Below are 26,839 nucleotides of genomic sequence, written 5' to 3'. Positions count from 1 at the left end.
GCAGCAGAGAGAGGCTGAAATCATAAGGGACTCCATTTGGAGGAGAAACAGTTGTTTGGCATTAAAAAATCTTAACAGAAATCTTTTGATCTCAGTTTAAGAATTCTGTGTACAGGAAAAAAATCACTAACAGAGGACTTTCTTGTGAAGCAGCAGTTTTGTTAGCTTTGGATTCGTGGAAGGCCTATTGAAATATAAATAAATAGTGTTTTTATGAATTACCATAGTCATTGGATAGAAAGTACCTGGCTTTGATCTTTCACTTTGTATTACTCATTGAAAATAAGAAGTGTGTGGAAATTCTTAACTATTCATTGAAACATTTAACTTTGGGCCTTTTTAGACAATATAATACGTCTGCTGCTGCATTCCATGCTGGCCAGGTCTTTGAATCTGAAGATATAATTGGAATAGCTTTTATTTGTCTAGCTATGATAGATTGATATGAAGAAAATTGGGGCTTATTGCTTTAGCAGATATAATGAGCAATGTGTTTTTTCTTTAGGATCAAACAGAGCACACTGAAACAGCAGGACTGGCTGGTAGTGCAGCAAGCATCATGAGTAAACACATAGAGGTCCGTTCCTTATCACGTGTGTAAGGGAAAAAAGGTAAGAAATCTAGTGATCTTATTTCTCTTGAGAGCTTGAACTTGAGAAAACAAATAGCTTTATAGAAACTAATGCTCATGAATATATATTCTAATTGCTTCATTTATGACACTGTCTCTTATTAAATCAGGAATATTGCTTTTTTTACAAAAAAGAGTTGGCTTAAGTCCAGGGAAAAAGAAGATGTTTTAAAATTCCTATTGAATTACATCAAAATGCTAATTTCTCTACCAGTGCTTGGTTTCTTCCTTTCAGAGTCAACTTCTACCTTGGGCATAGACAGGTAATTTCAGCATGACAAAGAGCATGAACTTGAGCAATATTATTAAGAGAAAATCTATCCAATTAATTGGTATATCTACCTGATTAATGTTATGAATATTTCTTAGTCAATCGCACAAGTGTTAAATAGTTAAATCTTACTTTAGGATAAGGAATCAGAAATACAGATTTAATTACATTATTTTATTTTGTATGTTTAGACTAATTCTGAAGAGCAGTCATTTCCAGCAGAAAATTGGAAGTATTTTATTAATTCTGATAGAGCAAGACTTCTTAGTCATTGACATTTTTCTGACTAGGAATCTTCTTTGTTTTCTTTCAAGTCTTATGATTATTTAATGCATAGCAATGGTGGTGGGAAGGGAAGGAATGTGGGTGAGGTTGGTTTCAGCGACTGATTATGCCATTCACTGTTGGAGTGTTGTATGCTCTGGCTCAGTGCTCTGGTTTTGCATGTAAGCTTCAAGGATAGAGGCATGGGTCTGACAGTGTGTGGCAGACTGAGTTCTTAAGGCACCTAGCAGTAGTACTTTCCTCACCAAAACTTCTGGACTTGGAGTTGGCTAGGTATTTCTTGTCCCCTAGCTTTCTCACGTATGAGTGTGAGAAAAGAGTGCTTCTGTCTGCCTTCATCTGGCAAAATCTTATTTTTCAGGCATCTCCTCTTTAGGAAGTTTTCAGCCCACTGCAAAGACCATCAATAATAATAAATAATTAGCAATAATAAATTATTGGAGTATTTCTTACAGTAGCCCATCCTACCCCAAATAATATACCCCTGCTCTAGTCTGATTTGGATTCCCATCTTCTTTGGCTCCATAGTACCCAGTGCATATATTAATATCAATTAGTATATATCACAGTATTTCATATTTTAAGTCTACTTATCCATCTTCTATGAAGCATTGGGTACTGTTAGGTCAAGGCCATTGTCTTATTGTCATTGTAACCTAATGATTAAAACAATGTCTGATACATAGTAGATGCTCAGGAATATGTTATGCATGAATGCACATATGTTCATTGTAATTAGTATATGGCATAGAGGAAGTAACAGTGAAGGAGACACCCGAGGAGCAATCACATAAGTGCTGTAAAAGACCCTTAAGACTGAGATTCAAAACAGTGTCTAAAAGGTCTCTGGTTAATATAATAAAAAAGAAGAGATACTCAGGAAGAAACTGTACTGAATTAAATAATTATATTCCTCTTTGAGATGTACCGTTGACCCTTGAACAACATGTGGCGCTGACTCTCCGTACAGTGGAAAGTCTGCATATAACCCTATAATCAACTCTATATACATAGTTCTTCCATATCTGCGGTTCCGCATCCGTGGATTCAACCAACAGTGGATCATGTAGTACTATAATATTTACTATTGAAAGAATCCATATATAGATAGACCCACATGGTTCAAACCCATGTTGTTCAACAATCATTTGTACATATATGATATTTAGTGACTTCCATTTTGAATAAGAGGTGGACATAAAGGGAGGTAAGATTTAAATTCTCTGAGAGGTCCATCTTATACAATGAAAAGACTACTCCAAGATCTAAGGTTTTCCTTGGAAAATGAAGCTAAAGAGGGTCAAGACTTGGGGACATGAGACATAACAGAGACCAAAGGATGAAGTTCCGAAGTAAAAGCAGGAGGATAAAGGGAAATCCTATATTTTAAAGAGAGACCCTTCCCATCTTCTGTTCTTCTTTCACACAGTGATTACCTGGTATTACATCTCTACGCCTCCTTATAGGAGATTATATGACTCTTCTCAGGAGTCCAAAGAAAAGACCTAGACTGACATTTGGAGGTCTCCCAATGAGATAGCTTTGTTCCCCCCCAGTCACCATGCAGTGAAAGCCTTCCAGCTGAGAAGCCACACGTGCAGAGCTTCCAGTTCGCTTTTGGTACTTCATTTGTTCAATGTGAGGCATTTGAGGACAGCATCCAATGTGAAAGACAGAGATCAAACCACAAAACAGGAACTTGGAGGAAATAGTATTGAAACAGAAGGTTTAGGAAAAAGAAAAAAAGTCAGAGCAAATTGTAGGTAATTATATTAAAGAAGTAAGAAAAGAATTATATCCATGAAGTAAGATCAAGATGTCATAAAAAGGATCAGAAAAAGAAAGTACCCTGGAAATTTAAAATATGATAGTTTTAGTGCATTTAAATAAAAAAAAAAACTATCTCAGGTTTATAGAAAATTTGCAAGTATAGTACAGAGAATTTTTTTCTTTGAACCATTTGAGAGTAAGTTGCTAGGTGCATCCCCTACTATGTTTGAAAATGTTCCCTTCAAAAAAGGATTTTGTACATAACTACAACACAGCCATCAAATTAGGGAATGAACTTTGATGCATTACCACCATCCAGTTGTCAGACCTTTCTCGTTTTGCCAGATGTGCAAATAATGTCCTTTTTGGTCAAGAGTACTGAGTTTGGGATCACATGTTTCATTTGGTTGGGAAGCCAGCCAGTGTTTTATGCAGTTTCAATCTGACCTCCCCACCCTGTTTTGGAAGTAAGCAAGGGTGTGCATGCTCCCCACAGCCCACAGCCCTTCCCACAGCCCTTCTGTTAGTACAACCAGCCCTTCAATCAGCCAAGGAGACTTGTCTTCCTGGCATCAAACCCCTGGGCTGTGGCTCCCAGTATGCGGCTTCAGTGGCTCACTCCCCAGGGAGGTTCTCCACCTGTGAAATCCCCTTCTTCTTCTGAGTCCCCTCCCAAGCGCACAGTCCCCCACCTGATCACTTTTCTTCCTTTCCTACCTGATTCCGTGTGGATGTTTCCTATAGCCTCGGTTGTACAAGAGTCTTTCTGCCAGTCTCCAGTTAGTGTTCAGTGAGATGGTTCCACATGGAAATGTATTTTTGATGTGTTTTTGGAGGGAGATGAATTCCACTGTTCTCCTGCTTCACTACCTTGATCTCTCTTCAGTAAACTTTATTTTTTTAGAGCAGTTTTAGGTTCAGAGAAAAATTGAGCAGGAAGTACAGGGAGTTACCATATACCTCACCTCTCCCTCCCCCCAGATCCTCTCCCAACCTCCCCTAGTGTGCACATTGCTGTGTCCTTTTTATTGCAATCTGTTAGGGAGCATGAAGTTTGTTTGTCCTATTACTGATGATGTTCATTCACTCTGATCACTCATGAAAGGTGACATCTGCCAAGATTTGCCTCTGAAGTGACTCCTTGTTTTTTGTAATTAGTATTTTTGTGGAGAGGAATTTTGAAACTATATAAATACCCCATTCCTCATTACACTTGGAATTCATTCATTTATGTTGTAAAGACTCATTACTTTCTTTTTTTAAGCCAATGGTTATAATCTGTTGCTACCCTTATTTACTTTGATGTTTAGAATCTCTCTGCTTAGGTCAGTGGAAGCTCCTTCAAGCTGATTTCTGTGTCCTTTAATATGTCCCCATCATTTTTGGACACTTCTTGTTTCTTTTTTGTTTAATTGAAATGTAATTCACATACCATACCATAAAATTCATCCTTTAAAAAAACATAGTTCAGTGGTTTCTATATATTTGCAGAGTCTTGAAGTCATTACCATTATCTAATTCCAGAACATTTCCATCACTCCAAAAAGAAATCTTGTATCTGTTAGCAGTTACTCCCATTTCCCTCCAATTCCTCCCAGCTGCTGGCAATCCACGAATTTACTTTTTGTTTCTGTGCCTATTTTGGACATTTCATATAAATGGAATCATGTAATCTGTAGGTTTTTGTGTCTGCTTCTTTTAGTTACCATGATATTTTCAAGCTTCATCTATGTTATAGCATATAGCAAAACTTTATCCATTTAAATTATCATACACTATTATATTTTGTTAATATATAATGCCACATTTTATTCATTTATCAGTTAATAGATCTTTGAATCATTTTTACCTCTTGGTGTTATGAATAATGTTGTTCTGAGCATTCACAGATAAGTTTTTGTGTGAATGTATGCCAAAGCCTTTGACTGTGTGGATCACAATAAACTGTGGAAAATTCTGAAAGAGATGGGAATACCAGACCACCTGACCTGCCTCTTGAGAAACCTATATGCAGATCAGGAAGCAACAGTTAGAACTGGACATGGAACAACAGACTGATTCCAGATAGGAAAAGGAGTATGTCAAGGCTGTATATTGTCACCCTGCTTATTTAGCTTATATGCAGAGTACGTTATGAGAAACGCTGGACTGGAAGAAAACAAGCTGGAATCAAGATTGCCGCGAGAAATATCAATAACCTCAGATATGCAGATGACACCACCCTTATGGCAGAAAGTGAAGAGGAGCTAAAAAGCCTTTTGATGAAAGTGAAAGTGGAGAGTGAAAAAGTTGGCTTGAAGCTCAACATTCAGAAAACGAAGATCATGGCATCCGGTCCCATCACTTCATGGCAGATATATGGGGAAACAGTGGAAACAATGTCAGACTTTATTTTTCTGGGCTCCAAAATCACTGCAGATGGTGATTGCAGCCATGAAATTAAAAGATGCTTACTCCTTGGAAGGAAAGTTATGACCAACCTAGACAGCATATTCAAAAGCAGAGACATTACTTTGCCAACAAAGGTCTGTCTAGTCAAGGCTATGGTTTTTCTAGTGATCATGTATGGATGTGAGAGTTGGACTGTGAAGAAAGCTGAGTGCCGAAGAATTGATGCTTTTGAACTGTGGTGTTGGAGAAGACTCTTGAGAGTCCCTTGGACTGCAAGGAGATCCCACCAGTCCATTCTAAAGGAGATCAGTCCTGGGTGTTCATTGGAAGGACTGATGCTAAACCTGAAGCTCCAGTACTTTGGCCAGCTCATGCAAAGAGTTGACTCACTGGAAAAGACCCTGATGCTGGGAGGGATTGGGGGCAGGAGGAGAAGGGGATGACACACAAGGGAATCCGACAAAAGCCACGAACAAAGAAGTATGGCGGCTTATATACAGGCAGTTCTTTGTCTCAGTTACAGGAGTAGCTGGCGTTACATGATTGGCCAGGCAGGATGAGCGCATATCCTGTCTCCTTCTAGTAAACATGACTCAGGTCCTAGAGACCGTCGTTTGGTCCCTAACATTCCCCCCTGTCCTTAGATCATATAGAGGAATCTTCCTCTTGGTCCTGAGACACAGTTTGATGTTGTTGCCGAAGCACAAACAGCTGTACTGTATTTATGCATTCCTTTACAAAGGCTGTAAGTCTGTTGATAATATATGGGCCAAAGGTAAGCATCAGAAGTATTAGCAGGGGTCCCAGCAAGGTGGAGATTAAGGTAGTCAGCCAAGGGGATTGTTGAAACCAAGGTTTAAACCATCCCTGTTGAGCCTCACGTTTTCGATTACGTTGGGCTAGTCCTTTTTTCACTTTGGCCATAGATTTTTTAACTATTTCTGTATGATCCGCATAGAAACAGCACTCTTTTCCTAGGGCAGCACAGAGTCTCCCTTGTTGCAGAAAGAGCAGATCTAATCCCCTCCTGTTTGCTTTTTTTCTGGATTGAACCTTATTCTGATTTGTGCATAATTGCAACTTTTACAGCTAAAAGTTGGATCTCCAAGGACCCTAGGGAGGGGCTTGGCGAATGAAAAATTAAGTAAATCTCGATTTTTTACTTCCCAGCGCCGAGGTCCATCATTAGAAGTAACACAATCCCAAGTTTTACAATAAGAGTCTTGTGCCCCCCCACAGGTCTTCCAGTCATGCCTGGGTGCGCCTGGGCATGCCCAGAACCCTTGTTCTCAGAGATAACCCCTAGCCCAAGGAACATTTACCATCGGCTTGAGGTCAAAGTACAAGTCTGGCCACCATGTGTTTGGTGGATGTATTGCGGTAGTGGAGTTTAGCACCTCTCGTGTTAGTCCATTTTGCAGCTTTCAGGTGATTTTGACGGGTTGATGCGGGTTCACACTGGCAACTCCGGAGCAGAGTAACTGGGTCATCCACAAGAGGGCCCAGCCGAGTTGTCCTGGTCCTGTTGGCGCCTTCGAAGCTTTAGCCTCAAGGGGTTGGATGGGTGCAGAGATGCTTTTCATTCTTTCTTAGCGTCTTTTTGCTCTGCTGAAGCAGCTGGGCGTACGTGGTTGCAATGCACCCAAGGCCCGATACCGTCAACCTTTAGGGCAGTTGGGGTGGTAAGAAGAACAACATAAGGACCCTTTCATTTGGGTTCTAGTGCCTTGGTTTGGTGCCTTTTGACCCACACCCAGTCTCCTGGGCCAATGTCATGTGAGGGAATAGTTCCCTTATTTTGACCCACATGTATTTCCCGGAGCAGTTTCCAGACACGAGACTGTACCTTGCTTAAGGCCATCAAGGCCTCTTGGAGTTGCCCCAACGTGGGAGGCGGTAGTTTTTTTCCTTCAAATATTGGACATACAGGGGGAGGTCTCCCATACAGAATCTCAAATGGGGTCAGATTAAGTTGATAAGGAGTATTACGCACATGGAAGAGGGCAAAGGGAAGGAGGGTCACCCAGTCCCTGCCAGTCTCTATAGCCAATTTAGTTAAAGTTTCTTTTAGAGTCCGATTTATTTTTTCTACTTGCCCTGAGCTCTGTGGACTGTATTCACAATGTAACTTTTATTTAGTCTCCAGGGCTAGGGTAAGGCTCTGAACTATTTGACTCACAAAGGCAGGTCCATTATCAGAGCCGATGGTCACTGGCAGGCCAAACCTGGGAACTATTTCTTGTAAAATCTTTTTTTGCCACTATCATCGCGGTTTTTCCGTTTGTAGGAAAAGCTTTTACCCACCCTGAGAAGGTATCCACCAACACTAACAAGTACCGGTAACCATACTTGCCTGGCCTTACCTCGGTGAAATCTATTTTCCAGTGTTGCCCTGGTCCTTCTCCCCGATACCTCAGTCCTGCATGTTGTCCTTTTTCTGGCCTCATCTGTTGACACGCCTTACAAGCATGCACTATGTTCTTTACAGTTGTCTGGTGCCGGGGAAATCGCAGGCGCGCAGTTTGAAAGAGCATCAGAGTCTTTTTTTTTTCCCAGATGAGTAGACAAGTGCAAATGCTCACATAGTTGCCGTCCCAACTGAGCAGGGAGTATCAAGTAGCCGTCTGAGTCTCGGTACCATCCATCTTTATCTCTTTGAAGGTTGGTGTGTTTTTGGATCCAAGCAAAGTCTGTGGATGAATACTCAGGGGTTGGGGGCAGAGTTCCCATACCTGGAGGTGGAAGTCTGATCGCCAACACAGGGGTAATGAACTCTTTATCAGCTACTTTTTGAGCTGCCAGGTCTGCGGCACGATTTCCTCGTGCCGTGGGGCTGTCACCCTTCTGATGTCCAGGTACGTGTACTATTGACACAGCCCGAGGCATCTGTACAGCCTCTAAAAGTCTACGGATTTTAGGCAAGTTTTTAATTTTTTTTTCTTCAGCTGTCAAAAACCCCCGTTCCCGATATATCGGGCCCTGGATGTGTACCGTGCCAAAAGCATAGCGATTGTCAGTGAAAATAGGTTTGTTTGTTTGTTTTTTTTTGGCTCTCTCTAATGCTTGAATCAGGGCAATTAACTCTGTCTTTTGTGCTGAGGTATCCGGGGGAAGGGCCTCTGCCCATATTGTCTGTCCAGAGTCATCTACTACTGCGGCTCCCGCCCGTCTCTGTCCATCTTTTACATAACTGCTACCGTCTGTGAACCATTTTAGCTCACTGTTACCAGTGGAGTATCGGTTAAGTCTTTTCGCATTGCTGTTACCCCGGCCAGTATCTCATCACAATCATGGAGGGGGCTATTTTTTTCCGGATTGGGCAAAACAGTGGCCGGATTTAGAGTGCAGGGCGTTTGGAAATGAATCCGTGGGGTGTCAAGTAGCAAGGCCTGGTAGTGCGTCAAGCGGGCATTAGAAATCCATTTACCTGGGGGTTGCTTTAAAACTCTCTCTATGGCATGAGGAGTGTAGACCAAGAGTCTCTGTCCATAAGTCAGTTTATCATCATCGTGGACTAAGAGCGTGGTGGCCGCGATGATACGGAGGCAAGGTGGCCATCCGGCTGCCACTGGGTCCAGTCTCTTGGAAAGGTAAGCTACAGGTCACTTCCATGGTCCCCATCTCTGTGTTAGTACCCCTTTTCCTATCCCCCGCTTTTCATCTACAAATAATTGGAAAGGCTTAGATGGATCAGGGAGGGCAAGGGCAGGAGCCTCTAGCAAGGCTCGCCTGAGCTCTTGGAAGCCCTCTTTCATTGGCTCAGTCCATTTCCAGTCCTTGTTTTTTTTGGTCCCCTCATATAGGGGCCTGGCCTTTTCTGCAAACCCCAAGATCCATAACCGGCAATATCCCACCGTTCCCAGAAATTCTCTCACTTGTCTAGGGTTAGCCGGCTCAGGGATCTGGAGGATGGTTTCTTTCATAGCCTGTGTTAGCCACCTCTGGCCCTGTTTTATCTTATAACCGAGGTATGTAACCTCTTCCTTGGCAATCTGGGCCTTTTTGGCACTAGCCCGGTAACCTAAAGTCCCCAAGGTTTGGAGAAGGTCACCTGTTGCCTCTTGGCACTCTTTCTCTGTAGCCGCCGCCAGCATAAGGTCATCAACATATTGTAATAAAACAATGGTAGGGTGTTCAACCCGATACTCACGGAGGTCTTCGTCCAGGGCCTCATTAAATAACATGGGCGAGTTTTTGAAACCCTGTGGTAAGCGAGTCCATGTCAGCTGCACAGGGGTCTGACCACCGTCTTCCTGCCATTCGAAGGCAAAGATCTTTTGGCTTGAGGGGGCAAGAGGCAAACTAAAAAAGGCATCTTTTAAATCTAAAACAGTGTACCAAATGTAGTTTGGAGGCAAGCTGCTTAGCAATGTATAAGGGTTAGGAACCATAGGATGAATATCATTCACCCGTTTGTTGACTTCTCGTAGATCTTGAACCGGTCTAAAATCAGTTCCCCCAGGCTTTTTCACAGGCAACAGGGGAGTGTTCCATGGGGACCGGCACCTTTTTAGGACCCCAGTGTCTATGAGGCGTTGTATATGAGGAGTAATTCCTTGTCGAGCCTCTTGACTCATGGGATACTGTCGTACCCTCACCGGGGAAGCACTGGCTTTTAGTTCCACAATGATAGGGGGCCTCTGTTTGGCCAGTCCCATTTTTGCTGTTTTAGCCCAGGCCTGAGGGTATCTTTGAACCCATGGTTGTACGTTGGGGCTTATTGTCGCTGGGGCCTCTGGCAAGTAGAGTCTGTATATATCTTTTAATGCCAGACACAGGACCTGAAGAGGATGCCTGGTCCCATCTAAAACCGACACTTGTCCGTGGTCGAAATAAATTTGGGCATTTACTTTAGACAGTAAATCTCTTCCTAACAAGGGCGCTGGACACTCAGGTATCACCAGAAAAGAATGGGTTACCTGGTGGGCCCCCAAGTTCACATGCCGTTTTGTAGTCCATCCATATCGTTTAGTCCCAGTTGCTCCCTGCACCCAGCTACTTTTTTTTAGACATGGGTCCATCTTTTTGGTTTAAGACTGAGTATTGAGCTCCCGTGTCCACCATGAAGCTAACCGGTTTCCCCTCCACATTTATAGTTACCCAGGACTCGGGGAGGGGCTTCGAGCCCTGACCCCCCTAGTCGCTATCCTCACCCCCATAGAGGATATGACTGTCTGGAGAGGGAGTCTCGTTCTTGGGGTTCTTGGGCCCCTCTTTTAGATTTTTTTGGGGGCATTTATCTTTCTAATGTCCAAACTCTTTACAAAATGCACATTGGTTTTTTTTTTTAAGCTTACGCCTTGTCGTTTTTTTTCAGTTTTTGAGTCCAATTTTTTTCCTTTCTGGAACCTGTTTTTGTTTTCAACCCCAGCAAAAAATATCTGGGCCAGCTCTTTTTGATTTTTACGGTTTTCTTCAGCTCTAAATTTTCTTTTTTCTCTTCTAATGCGGTCCTCTCTCTCTTCTGGGGTCTCTCTATGATTAAAAACTCTCTCGGCTGCCCTCACTAGGTCTTGCAAGGATTGTTCATTTAACCTGTCTATCTTTTGTAATTTTTTTCTAATATCGGGGGCTGCTTGATTTACAAATGCTAACATAACTGCCGCTCGTGACTCATCTGCCTGTGGGTCCATAGGGGTATACTGTCTAAAAGCTTCTATTATCCTTTCAAGGAAGGCTGCTGGGCTCTCATTTGGCTGTTGTCTCACTGGATTTATTTTGGCCAAATTAGTTGGCTTTCTGGCGGCCCCTCTAAGGCCATCCATGAGAGTCTGACGGTACACTCAGAGACGCTCCTTACCTTCAGTGCGTTTGAAGTCCCAGTTGGGTCGCACCAAGGGGAACCCCTCCTCAATGAGGTTAGGCTGTATTGTGGGCCTCTCATCCACCCCTGGCACATTTTTCCGGGCTTCTGACAGGATCCGCGCGCGCTCTTCTGTAGTGAAAAGCACCTGTAACAGTTGCTGACAATCATCCCAAGTGGGATTATGAGTAAAAAGGGTAGACTCTAACAGATCAATAAGACCCTGCGGTTTTTTAGAGAAGGAGGGAGTCTGGGTTTTCCAGTTGTACAAATCACTAGTGGAAAAGGGCCAATACTGATATGTCCACTTTCCACCCTCTCTGGCTGGTCCCACCCGGACCGGAAACGCGTGAACAGTGGAGGAGGGGACTTCCGGGTCTTCTTCCGCTACATTGGCCATTTCTCTTGTTTTTCCCCGAGTTCCCTGGGCGGGGCCCCCTTCTCTGGGATGAGCTGAAGGCTCGGTTCTCCTCCTGGCTTCTCCCGATGAAACCTGTGAAAGCAAGGGCGGATGTGGATCCGCATACGGGGGTGGGAACAATTCGGTCTCCAGATCTATCAGATTAGGATACAGAGAAGATTTCTGGAATACCGGCTTTGGTCGATTTTCGTCCTTTTTTTCTTCTTTTTCTTTGGAAGCCTTCATTACTAACACCTGTGGGCTTGGTGAGGTTGGAGTTGGGGAAGAGGGACGGGGAGGTTTAGGAGGAGTGAGAACAAAGGGTTTAAGCCATTCTGGCAGGTTCCTCACTAGATCCTGCCAGACCAGAATGTAGGGAGTCTGATCTGGGTGCCCGGCAGGACTAGGAGTAAGCGCCCTCTCTTTAACTGCCTGGATAATTTGGGGATTGAAGGTTCCCTCTTGTGGCCATCCGACGTCAAAGGTGGGCCACTCGACAGAACAGAAAGTCACCAGTTTGCTCTTCTTTACCAGTAACGAAAGATTCTGAGCTCTAGACTTGAAATCAGAGAAGTGGTTAATCTTAAGAGATAAAGGAGTAGAAGTTGTTTGTCCCATGATCACAGAAAAGTACACTGGGAGCCAACAGAGCACACAAAGAGAAGCGCAGACACCACAAATAGACAAACAGATAACAAACACAAGGTGGCCACCGACAATGCACTCAATCTTACCTGCAGGATGTTCACAGAGCCAGCTGCCTCCCCAGCACGAAACTAGGCCCCGGCCTTACGCTGACTTAATCCAGTATCAGAGCCAGCTGCCTCCCCAGCACGAAACTAGGCCCCGGCCTTACGCTGACTTGCCTCTGCACTTTACAGCCAGATGCCTCCCCAGTAAGATACTAGGCCTCGGACTTAATCTGGGCTTCTGCAACGTTAGCACCGGTGCTCAGAGCTCTTATCTCCTAACGAGGTTACTCCCTTTTACCAGGAGAGTTGTCCTCCCCGGCGGGACGGAGATCCCGGACGAGCCCCCAGATGTTATGCTCCGAGCCCGTATCTCCGAACCGACCGAGAGAGCAAGTCCACCACAGTAACGCAAAAACAAGAAGGGAGTTTATCTCTAGCGCGCTAGGGCTCAAGTCTCATCCCACACAAGGGAATCCGACAAGAGCCACGAACAAAGAAGTATGGCGGCTTATATACAGGCAGTTCTTTGTCTCAGTTACAGGAGTAGCTGGCGTTACATGATTGGCCAGGCAGGATGAGCGCATATCCTGTCTCCTTCTGGTAAACATGACTCAGGTCCTAGAGACCGTCGTTTGGTCCCTAACAGTATGCAATTAGAGAAAATATAAAATCCAGGAAATTAGTATTTTATTTGTCCATTCATCAGTTGAGAGATATCTTGGTTGTTTCTACGCTTTTGCTTTTATGAATAATGCTGCTGTATGCATATTCATAAGTGTATATAGTTCTGTCCCATTTATCACAGGCAGGTTTGTGTAACCACCATTGCAATTTAAGATATAGCACGATTCTGTCACCACAGATATCTCCCTTGTGCTTCTCCTTTATGGTCATGTGAACTCTCCTCTCTCCACTGTCACATATTTAATGACTTCTTAAAATTAAAAACATAATTACAAATCACAGGAAGAAAAGAGCTGAGCAAGGATAGAGATAAACCATGTTATGTTCATGAATGGGAAAACTTAGTATCATTACCAATCCTGAGGGAGGGGCAGGCTACGAATTCTAATTTCTGCAGGTTGATTTTATTGTCACTTTTTTCCATCGGGCACCATTGCTGAGTCTTGGGGCCACTTGGGGCACTTTTTCCTTCAGCTCCTGGCTTTATGCAGAGAGCCCAGTCTGGCCCTCTGTAATGCAGAGACTTCTAGAAGTTTACAGCCAGTGGTTCCCATTCTACTTTCTAGCTTTCAAATCCTGGGTCTGAAGGTTGCTGTCAAGTGTTGTAACCTCTGTGACTGCCACCCTTCAGTTCTCACTCATTGTTGTGGCTTGATTTCTTGTTTGTTAATGGCATATTTCTCTTTCTTGGTTTTGAATTTCACTGTATAAACTCTTTAAAAATAATGTGTTTTATCTAGAGTTTCTGTATTCAAAGTAGAAAGAAATGTTTTCCACCACAAGCTCAGTACAATTTTTTCCTTTTCTTTTGAAAAATTTCAAGCCTGTAGAAAAGTTGAAAGAATAGTATAATGAAGAATATATGGTGAAAGAATAGTACAGAAATATCCATCACCAGGTTCATCAATTTCTACTGTTTTGCCTCTTTCTTGAGCACTTTTCTCCTCTCCCCCTCACCGGTGCCACTCACTCACACTGACATTCACATATTTTTTTTCCTGAATTATTTGAAAGTTAGTTGCAAATAACATAACACTTCTTCCCCAAATAGATACAGTAGGTGTCTCTTAAGAGTAAAGATAGTCTCCTACAAAATTTAAATACTTTCAACATCCAGGAAATGATTATTTATTCATTGTATCACTAATGTATAGTCCAAATTCCCCTGATTATCCCTTAAATGTCATTTTTTTTTGCTGTGTATTTTATATGTATATTTCCTTGATCCAGTTAGTATTCATGCATAACATTTGGTTATTTCATTTCTTTAGTCTGTCTCAACTCAGGATTGAATACACTGAGTTTTTTGAAGAATTCAGGACAGTTGTCTTAGAATGCCTCACATTCTACATTTGTCTAGTTTGTTTTTTTGTCTAGTTTTTCAGGATTCAATTCATATTAAACAATTTGAGAAAGAATACCTTGTAGGTAAATGTTTTAAATTTATCGTGTCACATCAGATGCATATTTTCAGCTTGTTAAACTTGGTGATGCTAAACTTGTTCATTTGGTTAAGGGAGTGATTACTGTATCTTCTCACTGTAAATGTCCATTTTCTCCCTTGGGACTAATAAGTCATCTATAGAATGATATTTTGAAGCATTGTGAAAATTTTCTTCCCCACTGTTTACCTAAAGGTTTTAGGCATCCATTTTTGATGCTTGCCTGAATCAGTAGTTACAATTGGAGTTCAATACAGTTTCTTGAATGGCTGTTGATACTGTTTATTTATTTCACAGGTGTTTGTGAAATAGGTGCCACATTAGGTTCTGTGACAGTCACATGGTGACCACTGCCTAGTAGGTGTCTTGGAATTATAGCTCAGGGATGGAGCATTTGACTGCAGTTTAGTGGGTGCCTTGTGGTGTCTATGTTGTGGTGGGAGAGACTGACATTAATCAAACAGTCACACAAATATATATTTATAATAAGACTGTGATAATTATTATAAAGGGAAAGGTAAGGGTGCTTTGAGAGACTATAAAGAGAGATCACCTTTTCTAGGGATTCAGGGAAGACTTCTTGTGAAAGTAGTATTTGAGCTAAGAACTAAAGATGTAGAGTTGGCCAAAAAGCTCCTTCAGGTTTTAAGTAAAACTAGAAGACACATTTTATATTTTCACCAGGAAATTTATTGAGTAACATATTCACCCTTTAGTTCTGCTACCCTTTGCCATTTTTCTGGCAACTTCATGATTCCATCTTCTCAAAACTTTATCTCTTTGAGTGAAAAACTGTCCCAGGTGCTTTTTACAGTCTTCTGGGGAATTAAAATTTTTTCCATTAAGAAAGTTTTGTAAAGACCGAAATAAATAGAAATTCAAAGGTGCAATGTCTGGTGAATACGGCAGGTGAATCAGGACTTCCCAGCCAAGCTGTAACAGTTTTTGCTTTGTTGTTCAGTTGCCCAGTCGTGTCCAACCCTTTGTGACCCCATGGAGTGCAGCATGCCAGGCTTCCCTGTCCTTCACCATCTCTCAGAGCTTGCTCAAACTCCTGCCCATTGAGTCGGTGATGCCATCCAACCATCTTGTCCTCTGTTGTCCCCTTCTCCTCCTACCTTCAACCTTTCCCAGCATCAGGTTCTTTTCTAATGAGTCGCTCTTCACATCAGGTGGCCAAAGTATTGGAGCTTTAGCTTCAGCATCAGTCCTTCCAGTGAATATTCAGGATTGATCTCCTTTAGGATTGACTGGCTTGATCTCCTTGCAGTCCAAGGGACTCTCAAGAGTCTTCTCCAACACCACACTTCAAAAGCATCAATTCTTCAGTGTTCAGCCTTCTTTATGGTTCAACTCTCACATCCATACGTGACTACTGGAGAAACCATGACTCTGACTATATGGACCTTTGTTGGCAAAGTGAAGTCTCTGCTTTTTAATAATGCTGTCTAGGTTTGTCATAGCTTTTCTCCCAAGGAAAAGGGTCCTTGCTCCTAGTTTTTGCCTAGTCATCAAAGAAACATTTACTCTTATGTTGTCCTGATGGAAGATTATGTGTTTTCTGTTGACTAATTCTGGATGTTTTTCATTGAGTGCCACTTTCATTTGGTCCAAATGGGAACAGTACTTGTTGGAATTTATTGTTTGATTTTCCGGAAGGAGTAGAAGATTCCCTTCCAATCCCACTATATACACGATATCACTTTCTTTGGATGAAAACCATCTTTGGTGTGGTTAGTGGTTCATTTCTCTTGCCCCACGATCTCTTCCATTCCATATTATTGTACAGTATTCACTTTTCATCACCTATCACAATTTGTTTTAAAACCATAACGTTTTATGTTTTAAGTAGAGAATCACACACAGAAGTGCAGTGAAGAAAGTTTTCATTTACCTTATGTGGAACCGAAACATTAGAGTGATTAACATTACCAAGCTGGTGCAAATAATTTTCAAGGCTTTATTTGGATATTTTGAATATGTTGGTTTATCTCCCATGTGGTATTAACATTTATTGTTCTCAGTTAATGCCTCATTTTGATTGACATCAACTTCAACTGATCTGCCGGACCGTGGAGCCCCATCCAGCGAGAAATCTCCAGCCCGGAACTTCACCGACCACTTCTGATATGATTGATCAGCCATAGCGCCTTCTCCGTATACTACACAAATCTTTTTTTGCGTTTCAGTTGTGTTTTTATCTTTCTTGAAATAATAAAGCATAGTATGCCAAAAATGTTACTTTTTCCCTTCCATCTTCAATGTTAGAATGTCTATACAAAAATTCACCAATTTTGATGTTTTTTTAAAGTACACTCTGATATGTCAGCTGTCATAATACAGTTTAACAAAATTGTTTTAAATGAAGTTAAAGACAACTAAGTGCTACTAGAGCCATCTTAGGGAAAAAACTGAGAAAACTTTTTGGCCCACTATTTTGGCAAGGAGTGTGTATATTGGAGACAGATAAAAGGTCTCAGAGAGAAAAGGAGCATGAGACATTGAAGAAATGTATATCAAGTAGTGTTCCAGCACAAAGCATAGTGTCTGCACATAATAGGTGCTCAGTAAATATTAGTGGAAGGGAGGATAGGACTGTAAAATTAGCCTGTGTAATCACTGTTGCTAGATTATTTATTTTATAATAAAAGGATCAACTCCAAGGATCCACTTAAAAACTTAATTACTGATGAAGCATTTATCATGTGGGAGACAGTATTTTAAATGTGTTGTCTGTGTTAATTTATTTAATCTTTAGGTATATACTGTTATTACTCAGTTTTGCAGATGAAAGTTAAGTCACAGGTAATTTGAGTACTGGACTTCTCAGGTGGCTCAGTGGTAAAGATGTGGCCTGCCACTGCAGGAGACGCAGGAGATGTGGTTTCAATACTTGGGTTGGACAGATCGCCTGGAGAAGGAAATGGCAACCCACCCCAGTATTCTTGCCTTGGAAATTCCATGGATAGTGGAGGCTGGTGGGCTACAGTCTATGGGATCAAAAAGAGTCGGACACAACTGAACAAACAACTGAGCATGCACACAGGCACAAACTGAGTAACTTCCCTAAGGTCAAATAGTTAGCAAGTGAATTAGAAACTAGGATTAGAAGTTGGACAGTCTAGTCCTAGAGTTTATGTTCTTGTCCATTATGCTGTAATTCTTACTATTGTTTAAAAGTATAAACAATACCTTTCTCAAATTTACATTCCAGGGCTTCCATAATATAATGCCTGTCACTACAGCTGTGTCCTGCTGTCACCCATGTAAATAAATCCTTGTTCCAATGTCACTGATTCCTCAATAATTGCCCGTTCCTAGTATGTCTCTCCCTGTTTGAAATTTCACTTGTGCATCTTCCCATGTAGAAGACTATTACAATTTTATCCATCCTTCCAGACCCAGCTCAGATCCATAAATAATGCCTTCCTTGACCATCCAAACTGATGAGCTGATCCATTTCTTGAACTTTTATAGTACTTACTCTGTAATACTCACTTGTTAATTTTGACAGATTAATCATTTACTTTCTTGATCTGTGTTGTTATGAAAATAATTTTGATTACTATTTAAATTTTCTCATTTAGCATTGTTTATCATTAAGTAAATGATAAGATTCTTGATGTTAGGGCTCGTATCTGAGACTTCAGTTGATCCTGGTACCCTGCATACAGTAGATGCCTTGTAAATATGTTGATCTGATTGTTTCTGTGGCTTAGCTATTGTAACTAATGCTGCAGTGAACATGGAGGTGCAGACTCTCTTCCAGCTAGCAATTTTATTTTCTTTGGATGTATACCCAGCAATGAAATTACTGGATTATATGGTGGTTATACTTTTAATTCCTTAAGGAGCTTCCATACTTTCTGTAGTGTCTGTATCAGTTTGCATTTCCACCAGTAGTACACAAGGATTCTCTCTTCTCCACATTCTCACCAACACTTATTATTTGTTTTCTTTTTTGATGATAGCCATTCTGACAGGTGTGATGATATCTTTGTGGTTTTGATTTGCATTTCCCTGGTGATTGGTGATGTTGAGCATTTTTTCATGTACCTGTTGGCCATCTTATGTCTTCTTTGGAAAAATATCTTTTCAGATCCTCTGCCTACTTTTAAATGTGGTTGTTTATTTTTTTGATGTTGAGTTATATGAGTTCTTTGTATATTTTTGATATTTACCCCTTGGTGGACATATCATTTGCAAGATCTTTTCCCATCCAATAGGCAGCCTTTTTGTTTTGTTGATAGTTTCTTTTGCTGGGCAAAGTCTTTTTAGTTTGATGTAGCTCCATTTGTTTATTTTCACTTTCGTTTCTCTTGGCTAAAGAGCCATAGCCAAAGGAATATTGTTAAGGCTGATGTCAAAGAGTATATTTTCTTTTAGTTTTATGGTTTCAGGTCTTATATTCAAGTATTTTTATCTATTTTGAGTTTATTTTTGTATATGGTATGAGAAAGTAGTCCAGTTTGATTCTTTTGGATGTAGCTGTCCAGTTTTCCCAACACCATTTATTGAAGAGCTGTCTTTGCCCTATTCCCTTTTTTATAGGTTAATTGTCCATACAGGTGTGGGTTTTTTTCTGAGTTCTGTGTTCTGTTCCATTGATCTATGTGTCTGTTTTTGTGTGACTACTGTGCTGTTATAATTACTGTAGCTTTGTAGTATAGTTTGGCATCACAGAGTATATTATGGGGTGGTTTTTAAATAGTGATGTTATCAGTTATTAGTAATCGGTTTGTTCTTCATATTTTCTATTTTTTATGATTTAGTGTTGGTAGGATGTATGTGACTAGGACTTTATTCATTTATTCTGAGTTGTCCAATTTATTAGAATATACTTATTCATAGTAGTCTGTTATGCTCCTTTGTATTTCTGTTTTATCAGTTGTAATATCTATAAATTATATTTTAATAATTGGGAGTATAATAAAATTTGATCTTTTTTCTAGATTTAAATAAGTCTCTTGAGTGGTGTTTTCTCACCGATGGAGAATTACTTCCAAGCAGAAGCTTACAACCTGGACAAGGTGTTAGATGAATTTGAACAAAACGAAGGTGAGAATTTAGTTTGGTGACACTATTTGAATGTATTTATGATATAGAAAATGTGGGATTATAAGAGGATGCAGTACTAAAGCAGAGAAAGTTGGGTCCAATGCCTTATTGATGATAGTACTATATATTAATACTAAGAGGAAGAACTAATACTTTTTTAGCCCTAACTATGTGCCAGATACTAAGCTAACCCATAACCCTAGGCTAATTCCTGATTCATGTAAATTTGAAACCTATTATTTTGGGATTTTATTAGATGTATGTAGTTGGGCTTTATAAATATCAAGTGAAAGTGTATTGTCCTTTCAGTTTGGATCATTTATACAAGTATCTTCTCACTCTCTTCTCTGGTTTCTTCCCTGCTTGTATCGCAGTTTTTTGTCATCCACACAAATGTTACACATAATCATGTGAATACTGTCTCTAGAATACCGCTGAATCTCATTAATAAAAGTATAGTTCTTTACCTCGGTCTCTTTGCAACTTCTGTAGGTTCTAGTAGAATATTTTCTACATAGTTGATTTGCAAAATATTCCTGTTGAGTCAGTAAAAATTGTCACTTGAAATATAGTGTTTGCTTACCAAAAATAGCTCCTTTTAAAGGAGAATGATTTCAGAAGCCAGATTTTTTGCAACTCTGCTGATCATTTGTTTCGAACTTTTTCTTTTTTTTAACTTTTTGGTTGCTCTGTGTCTTCATTGCTGTGTGTGGGCTTTCTTTAGTTGCGGCAAACAGAGGCTGCTCTTCACTGCAGTGGCTTTCTTGTTGAGGAGCACAGGCTCTATGTATGTGAGGAACTGAATTCATGCTCCCCGCATTGGCAAGCAGACTCCCATCTACTGTACCACTAGGGATGTCCTGTTTTGAACTGTTTTTAAAAAATCTCAGTTGTTGTTGTTTAGTCATTCAGTCGTGTCCGACTCTTTGTGACCCCATGGACTGTAGCATGCCAGGCTTCACTGTCTTCCCAGCGTTTCCTCAAATCCATGTTCATGATGTTGGTAATGCCATCCAACCATCTCATCCTCTGTCACCCCATTCTCCGCTTGCCCTCAGTCTTTCCCAGCATCAGGGTGGGAGTTGGCTCTGGGAGTTTCCAGTGAGTTGGCTCTTTGCATGAGGTAGCCAAAGTATTGGAGTTTCAGCTTTGGTGTCAGTGAATATTCAAGGTTGATTTCCTTTAGGATTGACTGGTTTTATTTATCTCCTTGCTGTCCCAGGGACTTTCAAGAGTCTTCTCCAGCATCACAATTCAAAAGCATCAATTCTTCAGTGATCAGCCTTCTTTATGGTCCAACTTTCACATCCATACATGACTACTGGAAAAACCATAGCTCTGACTATCTGTACCTTTGTCGGCAAAGTTATATCTCTGCTTTTTAGGTTTTAAACACTGTCTAGGTTTGTCGTAGCTTTTCTTCCAAGGAACAAGTGTCTTTTCGTGGCTGCACTGCACCATGGCTGCAGTGATTTTAGAACCCAAGAAAATAAAATCTGCCCCTGTTTCTATTTTTTCCCCCATCTATTTGCCATAAAATGATGGGACTGGATGCCATGATCTTAGTTTTTTGAATGTTGAGTTTTAAGCCAGCTTTTTCACTCTTCTCTTTCATCCCTATCAAGAGGCTCTTTAGTTCCTCTTAACTTTCTTGTCATTAGAGTGATATCATCTGCATATCTGAGGTTATTGATATTTCTCCTAGGAATCTTGATTCCAGCTTGTGATTCATTCAGCCTGGCATTTTGCATGATGTGCTCTGCATAGACGTTAAATAAGCAGGGTGACAATGCACAGACTTGACAACGTACAGACTTGTACAATGTACTCCTTTCCCGATTTTGAGCCAGTCCATTGTTTTGTATCTGAATTAACTGCTGCTTCTTGACCCGCATTCAGTTATCTCAGGAGGCAGGTAAGGTGGTCTGGTATTCCCATCTCTTTAAGAATTTTCTACAGTTTGTTGTAATCCACACAATCAAAGACTTTAGTGTAATCAATGAAGCAGAAGTAGATGTTTCTTTGGAACTCCCTTGCTTTCTCTGTGATCCAGTGGATGTTGGCAGTTTGAACTCTGGTACAGCTGTGCATCTGGAATTTCCTCATTCACGTACTGCTGAAGCCTACCTTAAAGGATTTTGAGCATTACCTTTCTATTTCTAGTATGTGAAATGAGTGCAATTGTACGGTAGTTTGAACATTCTTTGGAATTGCTGTTCTTTGGGATTGGAATGAAAACTGACCTTTTCCAGTCCTGTGGCCACTGCTGAGTTTTCCAAGCAGTTTGCTGACATATTGAGTGCAGCACTTTCATAGCATCATCTTTTAGGATTTTCAATAGCTCTGTTGAATTCCATCACCTCACTAGCTTTGCTTATAGTTATACTTCCTAAGACCCATTTGACTTCACACTCCAGGATGTCTGGCTCTAGATGAGTGACCCCCACCATCATGATTATTCTGATCATTATGATCTTTTTTGTATAGTTCTTCTGTGTATTCTTGCCATCTCTTAATCTCTTAAAGGAAGTACATGTTACCAAATCTCACATCTCTGCTAGCCCAAATTTGGGGAACTCAGGATTTAACATTTAGCAGTCAGGGTATATTAATCCCATTCTCCATGCAATCTGAATTTTTTTTATGGCTTTTGCAATCTGACCTTTCTAGCTTCTTTTCACTACATTCTTACACTAATTCTTTTTTCACCTCAAGCTGGTTTACTTAATTGCTCTTTCAGATTCTTGTGCTTGGGGCTGTACTTTTCCTTTTTTCTCTTTTATATATGTCCTGTTTCCAAGTTTATGTAAAATTGTCTTTGAAGCCCAGCACATATCCTCCTGCTTCCATGAATTCAAGTTTGCTGCATCAGCCTGTGAAATATCTTTATACTAATTTTATTTTCTACTACTACATAGTAGTTTTCAAATACTTAATCTATCATATACTACTAGTTAGATATTCATGTTTGCTGTATCTGTTTATTTTTCCAGCTAGATTATGTGCTTTTCGGAGGCCAGAGCTATCATTTAATCTCATATTCCTCAACCTCAGTGCTTTTACTGTGGTATCACTTAGCATGTTTTTATTGTGTATCTACTGCATATTTATCAGAATGTTTTTATTGTGTACCTATTACATAATCAAGTGCTCTGCAAAACTAGGACTAACACTGATGGGAAGAAATGGTTTCTGCCTGAAAATGTCAGGTAAATCATTGTATTTCAGTGTAATAAATGCTTTGATAGAGATATGAACAAAGTACTAAGGAAACCTTAAAAATTAATGTTGCTACTAGAGGAAGGGACTTCCCTGAGAGCAGATTGTATCTATGTAATTTCAGGGCTGTGATTATCAGATTTACTCTAGGAAGAAAGCAGGAAAGGCAATAATTGCAAAGTGCTTTGTTTCTTACTTCTCTAATTAGACATACACATAGCACTATAACTTGGGAAAGTAGTCATCATAGTTATGATCTATTAAATAAACATTGAATGAAATTTTGATTATTGATAGAGTATGAAAACATTGATTTAATATGGCAAATGCAGAATTTCTGCCAAATTTCCTCAGTATAATTATGAACCTAAGAAATAATGTATTGTAACATGGTTATAAGCAGAATTTCACATACTGTAGGAAACTTTTAAACTTGTTGCAGACAAATTTCAAATATATACAAAAGTAAATAGAATAGTATAATAAATTCCTGTGTACTCATTACACCGCTTCAGTAGTGAGTGACATGCTGCCATTTTTCATTTATATATCTTCATTTATTTCTTGCTCCCTGCTTCATTGTTGGCTTTTTTTTTTTACAGATTTTTAAAGGTAAAATTTATACATTAATTGTATAGATCTTAAATGTACAGTTTTGACCAAGAGATATATCCATATAACCCACATCTTAGTCATGATGTAGATTATAGAACTTTCTGTCTCCACAGAAAATTCCTTTGTTTCCTTTCCACTCAATTACTATATCCTCATCACTGTTCTAATTTGTTTTTCACTTTAGATTAGCCCCTACCCCATACTGTGCTTAGCCTATCCAAGGCCTACCCGATTACTGCACTCCCCTGCTCAGCTCAAAGGACAGCCTGCCAGTCACTAATTATGTTAACTAGATCGAGGTAGAATTCTTTTGTTGTTTGAAATGTTCTGAGATATTACCATTTGGTGATATATAATTCAGGGAACTGTCTTAAATGTTTTCTCTTATCCATAGCTAAAAATCAGAAACTTCATATCATAGGAATATTCTGTTTTCACATATCCTAGGTAGATTTTACTTTCAGAGAACATTTGCAAGTGTATTTCAGTAACTTAGTCCTAGCCTTATCAGTGTTACCAACAAACTTATTGTAATTATCTATTTTTTCAGATGAAACCGTTTCTCCTATTTTATTGGATACAAAGTGGAATAAGATTCTAGATCCTCCTTCTCGTCAGCTGTCATTTAACTCTGCACTGACCAGTGTGAATGAACCTACAGTTTCTGAGTCACAGCCACAACTGAAAGTCTTCTCTCTGGCTCATTCAGCTCCTCCTAACACAGAGGGAGAGGACCACTGTGCTAATGGACAAGACTGTAGTCTGAATCCAGAGATCAACACAATGTGGATTGATGAAAATGCGGTTACAGAAGACCAGTTAATTAAGAGGAACTGTAATCGAGATGATCAATGCAGTACTGTCGAAGTGGGAGAGAAGAAATGTGGAAACCTAGCTTGTCTGCCAGATGAGAAGAACGTTCTTGTTGTAGCTGTCATGCATAACTGTGATAAAAGGACATTACAAAGCGATTTGCAGGATTGTAATAATTTTAATAGTCAGTCCCTCAAGAATGCTTTTAGCTGTTCACTGGATAATGAAAACAGACAAACTGATCAGTTTAGTTTTAGTATAAATGGGTCCACTGAAAAAGATATGAACTCAGAGAAACAAATGGATCCGTTGAATAGACCAAATCCAGAGGGGGATTCTGATAAGTATATATGTACTACTTCTGATAATCTAGCCAGTGTTTGTTCCCCTTCACAGTTACAGGATGATGAAAATATAGACAGAGACCCCTCCATGTCTGTGATTACAAGCTTAACACTAGATTCAGTAATCTCATCCCAGCGAACAGAGGAAGGTCCTGCTGTAAAGCAAGAGGACGCTACCCCAGATGAGATTCTCACTGGCAAAACCAGCTCTCCTAGGACAGACTTGGGGAGTCCAAACTCCTTTTCTCACTTGAGTGAGGAGATTTTGATGAAAAAAGAGCCAGCAGAGGAGAGGACAACTGAAGAATCCACCCAGTCTGCTTCACCTTTACTTCTCAAAACTGACATGCCTAATGGGTCTGGCAGGGATGATAACTCTGAACAGGTTTCAGATTGTCTTGTGCCCAGTGAGGTTAAAGCTGATGACAAGGAAGGCTGTAAACATGAAGAAATTCTTGGCACTAAAGAACTTGTTAATATGACAGAGCATTTCTCTGAATCTCAGGAGATGACTAACTGGAAGTTGACTAAACCAAACAAGATGAATGAGAGCCAAGTAAAAAAAGAAAATGAGAAGTTCCTGCAGATGAATCAGCCTGAAGACACCTGTGATGATAGTGGAGCGTGTGATAGAACGGCAGAAGCAGGTCTAGATTTAAAAGGAACTTGCATGAATGAAAGTGAAGGATGTGATTTCTCCACTGTTATAGATACACCAGCAGCAAATTCACTATCTAATTGTTGTGATTCCTATGGAATGCAGAGCCCAGTTGTTTGTTTTGTTCCAAAGACTTTACCCTCCAAAGAAGATTCAGTAACAGAAGAAAAGGAAATAGAGGAGAGCAAGTCGGAATGCTACTCAAATATTTATGAACAGAGAGGAAATGAAGCCACAGAAGGGAGTGGACTACTTTTAAACAGCACTGGTGACCTAACGAAGAAAAACTATTTACACAATTTCTGTAGCCAGGTTCCATCAGTGCTTGGGCAATCTTCCCCCAAGATAGCAGCAAACCTGCAATCTATCAGTGTTCCTTTTGGTGGTGCAAGACCCAAGCAACCTTCTAATCTTAAACTTCAAATTCCAAAGCCATTATCAGACCATTTACAAAATGACCTTCCTGCGAACAGTGGAAATACCACTAAAAACAAAAATGATGTTCTTGGGAAAGCAAAATTAGGGGAAAATTCAGCAACCAATGTGTGCAATGCGTCTTCGGGAAACATCTCTATTGCTGATACAAATGAGGACCATTTAGAAAGTTATGAATCTGGGATATCCAGTAGACCGTGCCTTGCATTAGCTCCAGAAAGCCCAGATAATGATCTCAGAGCTGGTCAGTTTGGAATTTCTGCTAGAAAGCCATTTACCACTCTGGGTGAAGTGGCTCCAGTGTGGGTACCAGATTCTCAGGCTCCAAACTGCATGAAATGTGAAGCCAGGTTTACATTCACCAAAAGGAGGCATCATTGCAGAGCATGTGGGAAGGTAAGTTGTGTGTGTCAGGAATCTGGCATGTGCATTTTACAACGCTCAATTAAAACTTAATAAAGGTAATATAGGGAGCATGCTTAAGGCTGAGATGAGATTACAAATAGCTTTTGAATATACAGTTCTAGTAAATTTCCAAAGGAAAAATGGCCTCGCTGATTCTTAGTGTTTATATAATTTTCTTGTTGTTGTGAAGATTTAAGCCGAATCAGTTTTCATGAAGAGATGAGAACTGCAGAAGTGGTAACTTTGATTTCTATATTGATACTTGCTTAATGGAATAGCTTGAAACAAGGAAATTATTCTTCTGAATAAGATTTTAAGAAATTTAAGAAATGTTTATAATTGACTTTATATTTTTTAATTCTTGAGTAATTATACTTAGAATCCATCCCAGTTTTTACTATAGAATTTTTGTCATTGTATTAGACATTCTGGAACTTTCTGTACACATATTTTTGTCTTTTCTCCCCATATAACTTTGACTCAAAAGACTTGAAAGCTGTTGATCCTTGTGACAATGTAATAAGGATAATTGATATTCCTTAGTTCTCCCAAAATTCTGTTAGCTAGTGACACATCAATATACTAATAGTTCTTTAAGCAAGAACTATAAACAAGGAGGAAATAGGATTTTGTATTTTTTAAAGTAATGTAAGGTTTTGTGTCAGGTCTGGATTTGAACTTCAGCTTTATTACTATTAACTATATAACTTTATTAAGCTTTGCGTGCATGCTAAGTTGCTTCCGTTGTGTCTGACTGTGCAACCCTGTGGACTGTAACCTGCCAGTCTCCTCTGTCAGGGGATTCTCCAGGCAAGAATACTGGAGTGTGTTGCCATTTCCTTCTCCAGGGGGTCTTCCCAACCCAGGGATCAAACCCATGTCTCTTAATCTCTTGTACTGGCAGCAGGTTCTTTACCACTAGT

The 26,839-nt window shown here is 40.2% G+C and overlaps 1 protein-coding gene across 4 annotated transcripts in view; it reads left to right on the top strand.

The window, feature by feature from the left end:
• The first annotated feature begins 505 nt into the window (after window positions 1-505).
• ZFYVE9 (zinc finger FYVE-type containing 9) overlaps window positions 506-26,839 on the top strand; it is a 121,424-nt gene continuing 95,090 nt past the window's right edge. For all 4 annotated transcript variants that reach the window (XM_052636791.1, XM_052636790.1, XM_052636789.1 and 1 more), the window contains exons 1-3: window positions 506-611; window positions 19,322-19,427; window positions 23,812-25,907. In XM_052636791.1, coding sequence (XP_052492751.1) covers window positions 19,358-19,427; window positions 23,812-25,907 — 2,166 coding nt within the window. In that variant the 5' untranslated portion in view covers window positions 506-611; window positions 19,322-19,357. The remainder of the gene's footprint in view (window positions 612-19,321; window positions 19,428-23,811; window positions 25,908-26,839) is intronic.

The sequence above is a fragment of the Budorcas taxicolor genome, chromosome 3 (assembly GCF_023091745.1).
Source record: "Budorcas taxicolor isolate Tak-1 chromosome 3, Takin1.1, whole genome shotgun sequence".
NCBI classification, from domain to species: Eukaryota; Metazoa; Chordata; class Mammalia; order Artiodactyla; family Bovidae; genus Budorcas; species Budorcas taxicolor.
The sequence above is the reverse complement of the archived record's forward strand: the minus strand, read 5'-3'. Positions and strand labels throughout refer to the sequence as shown.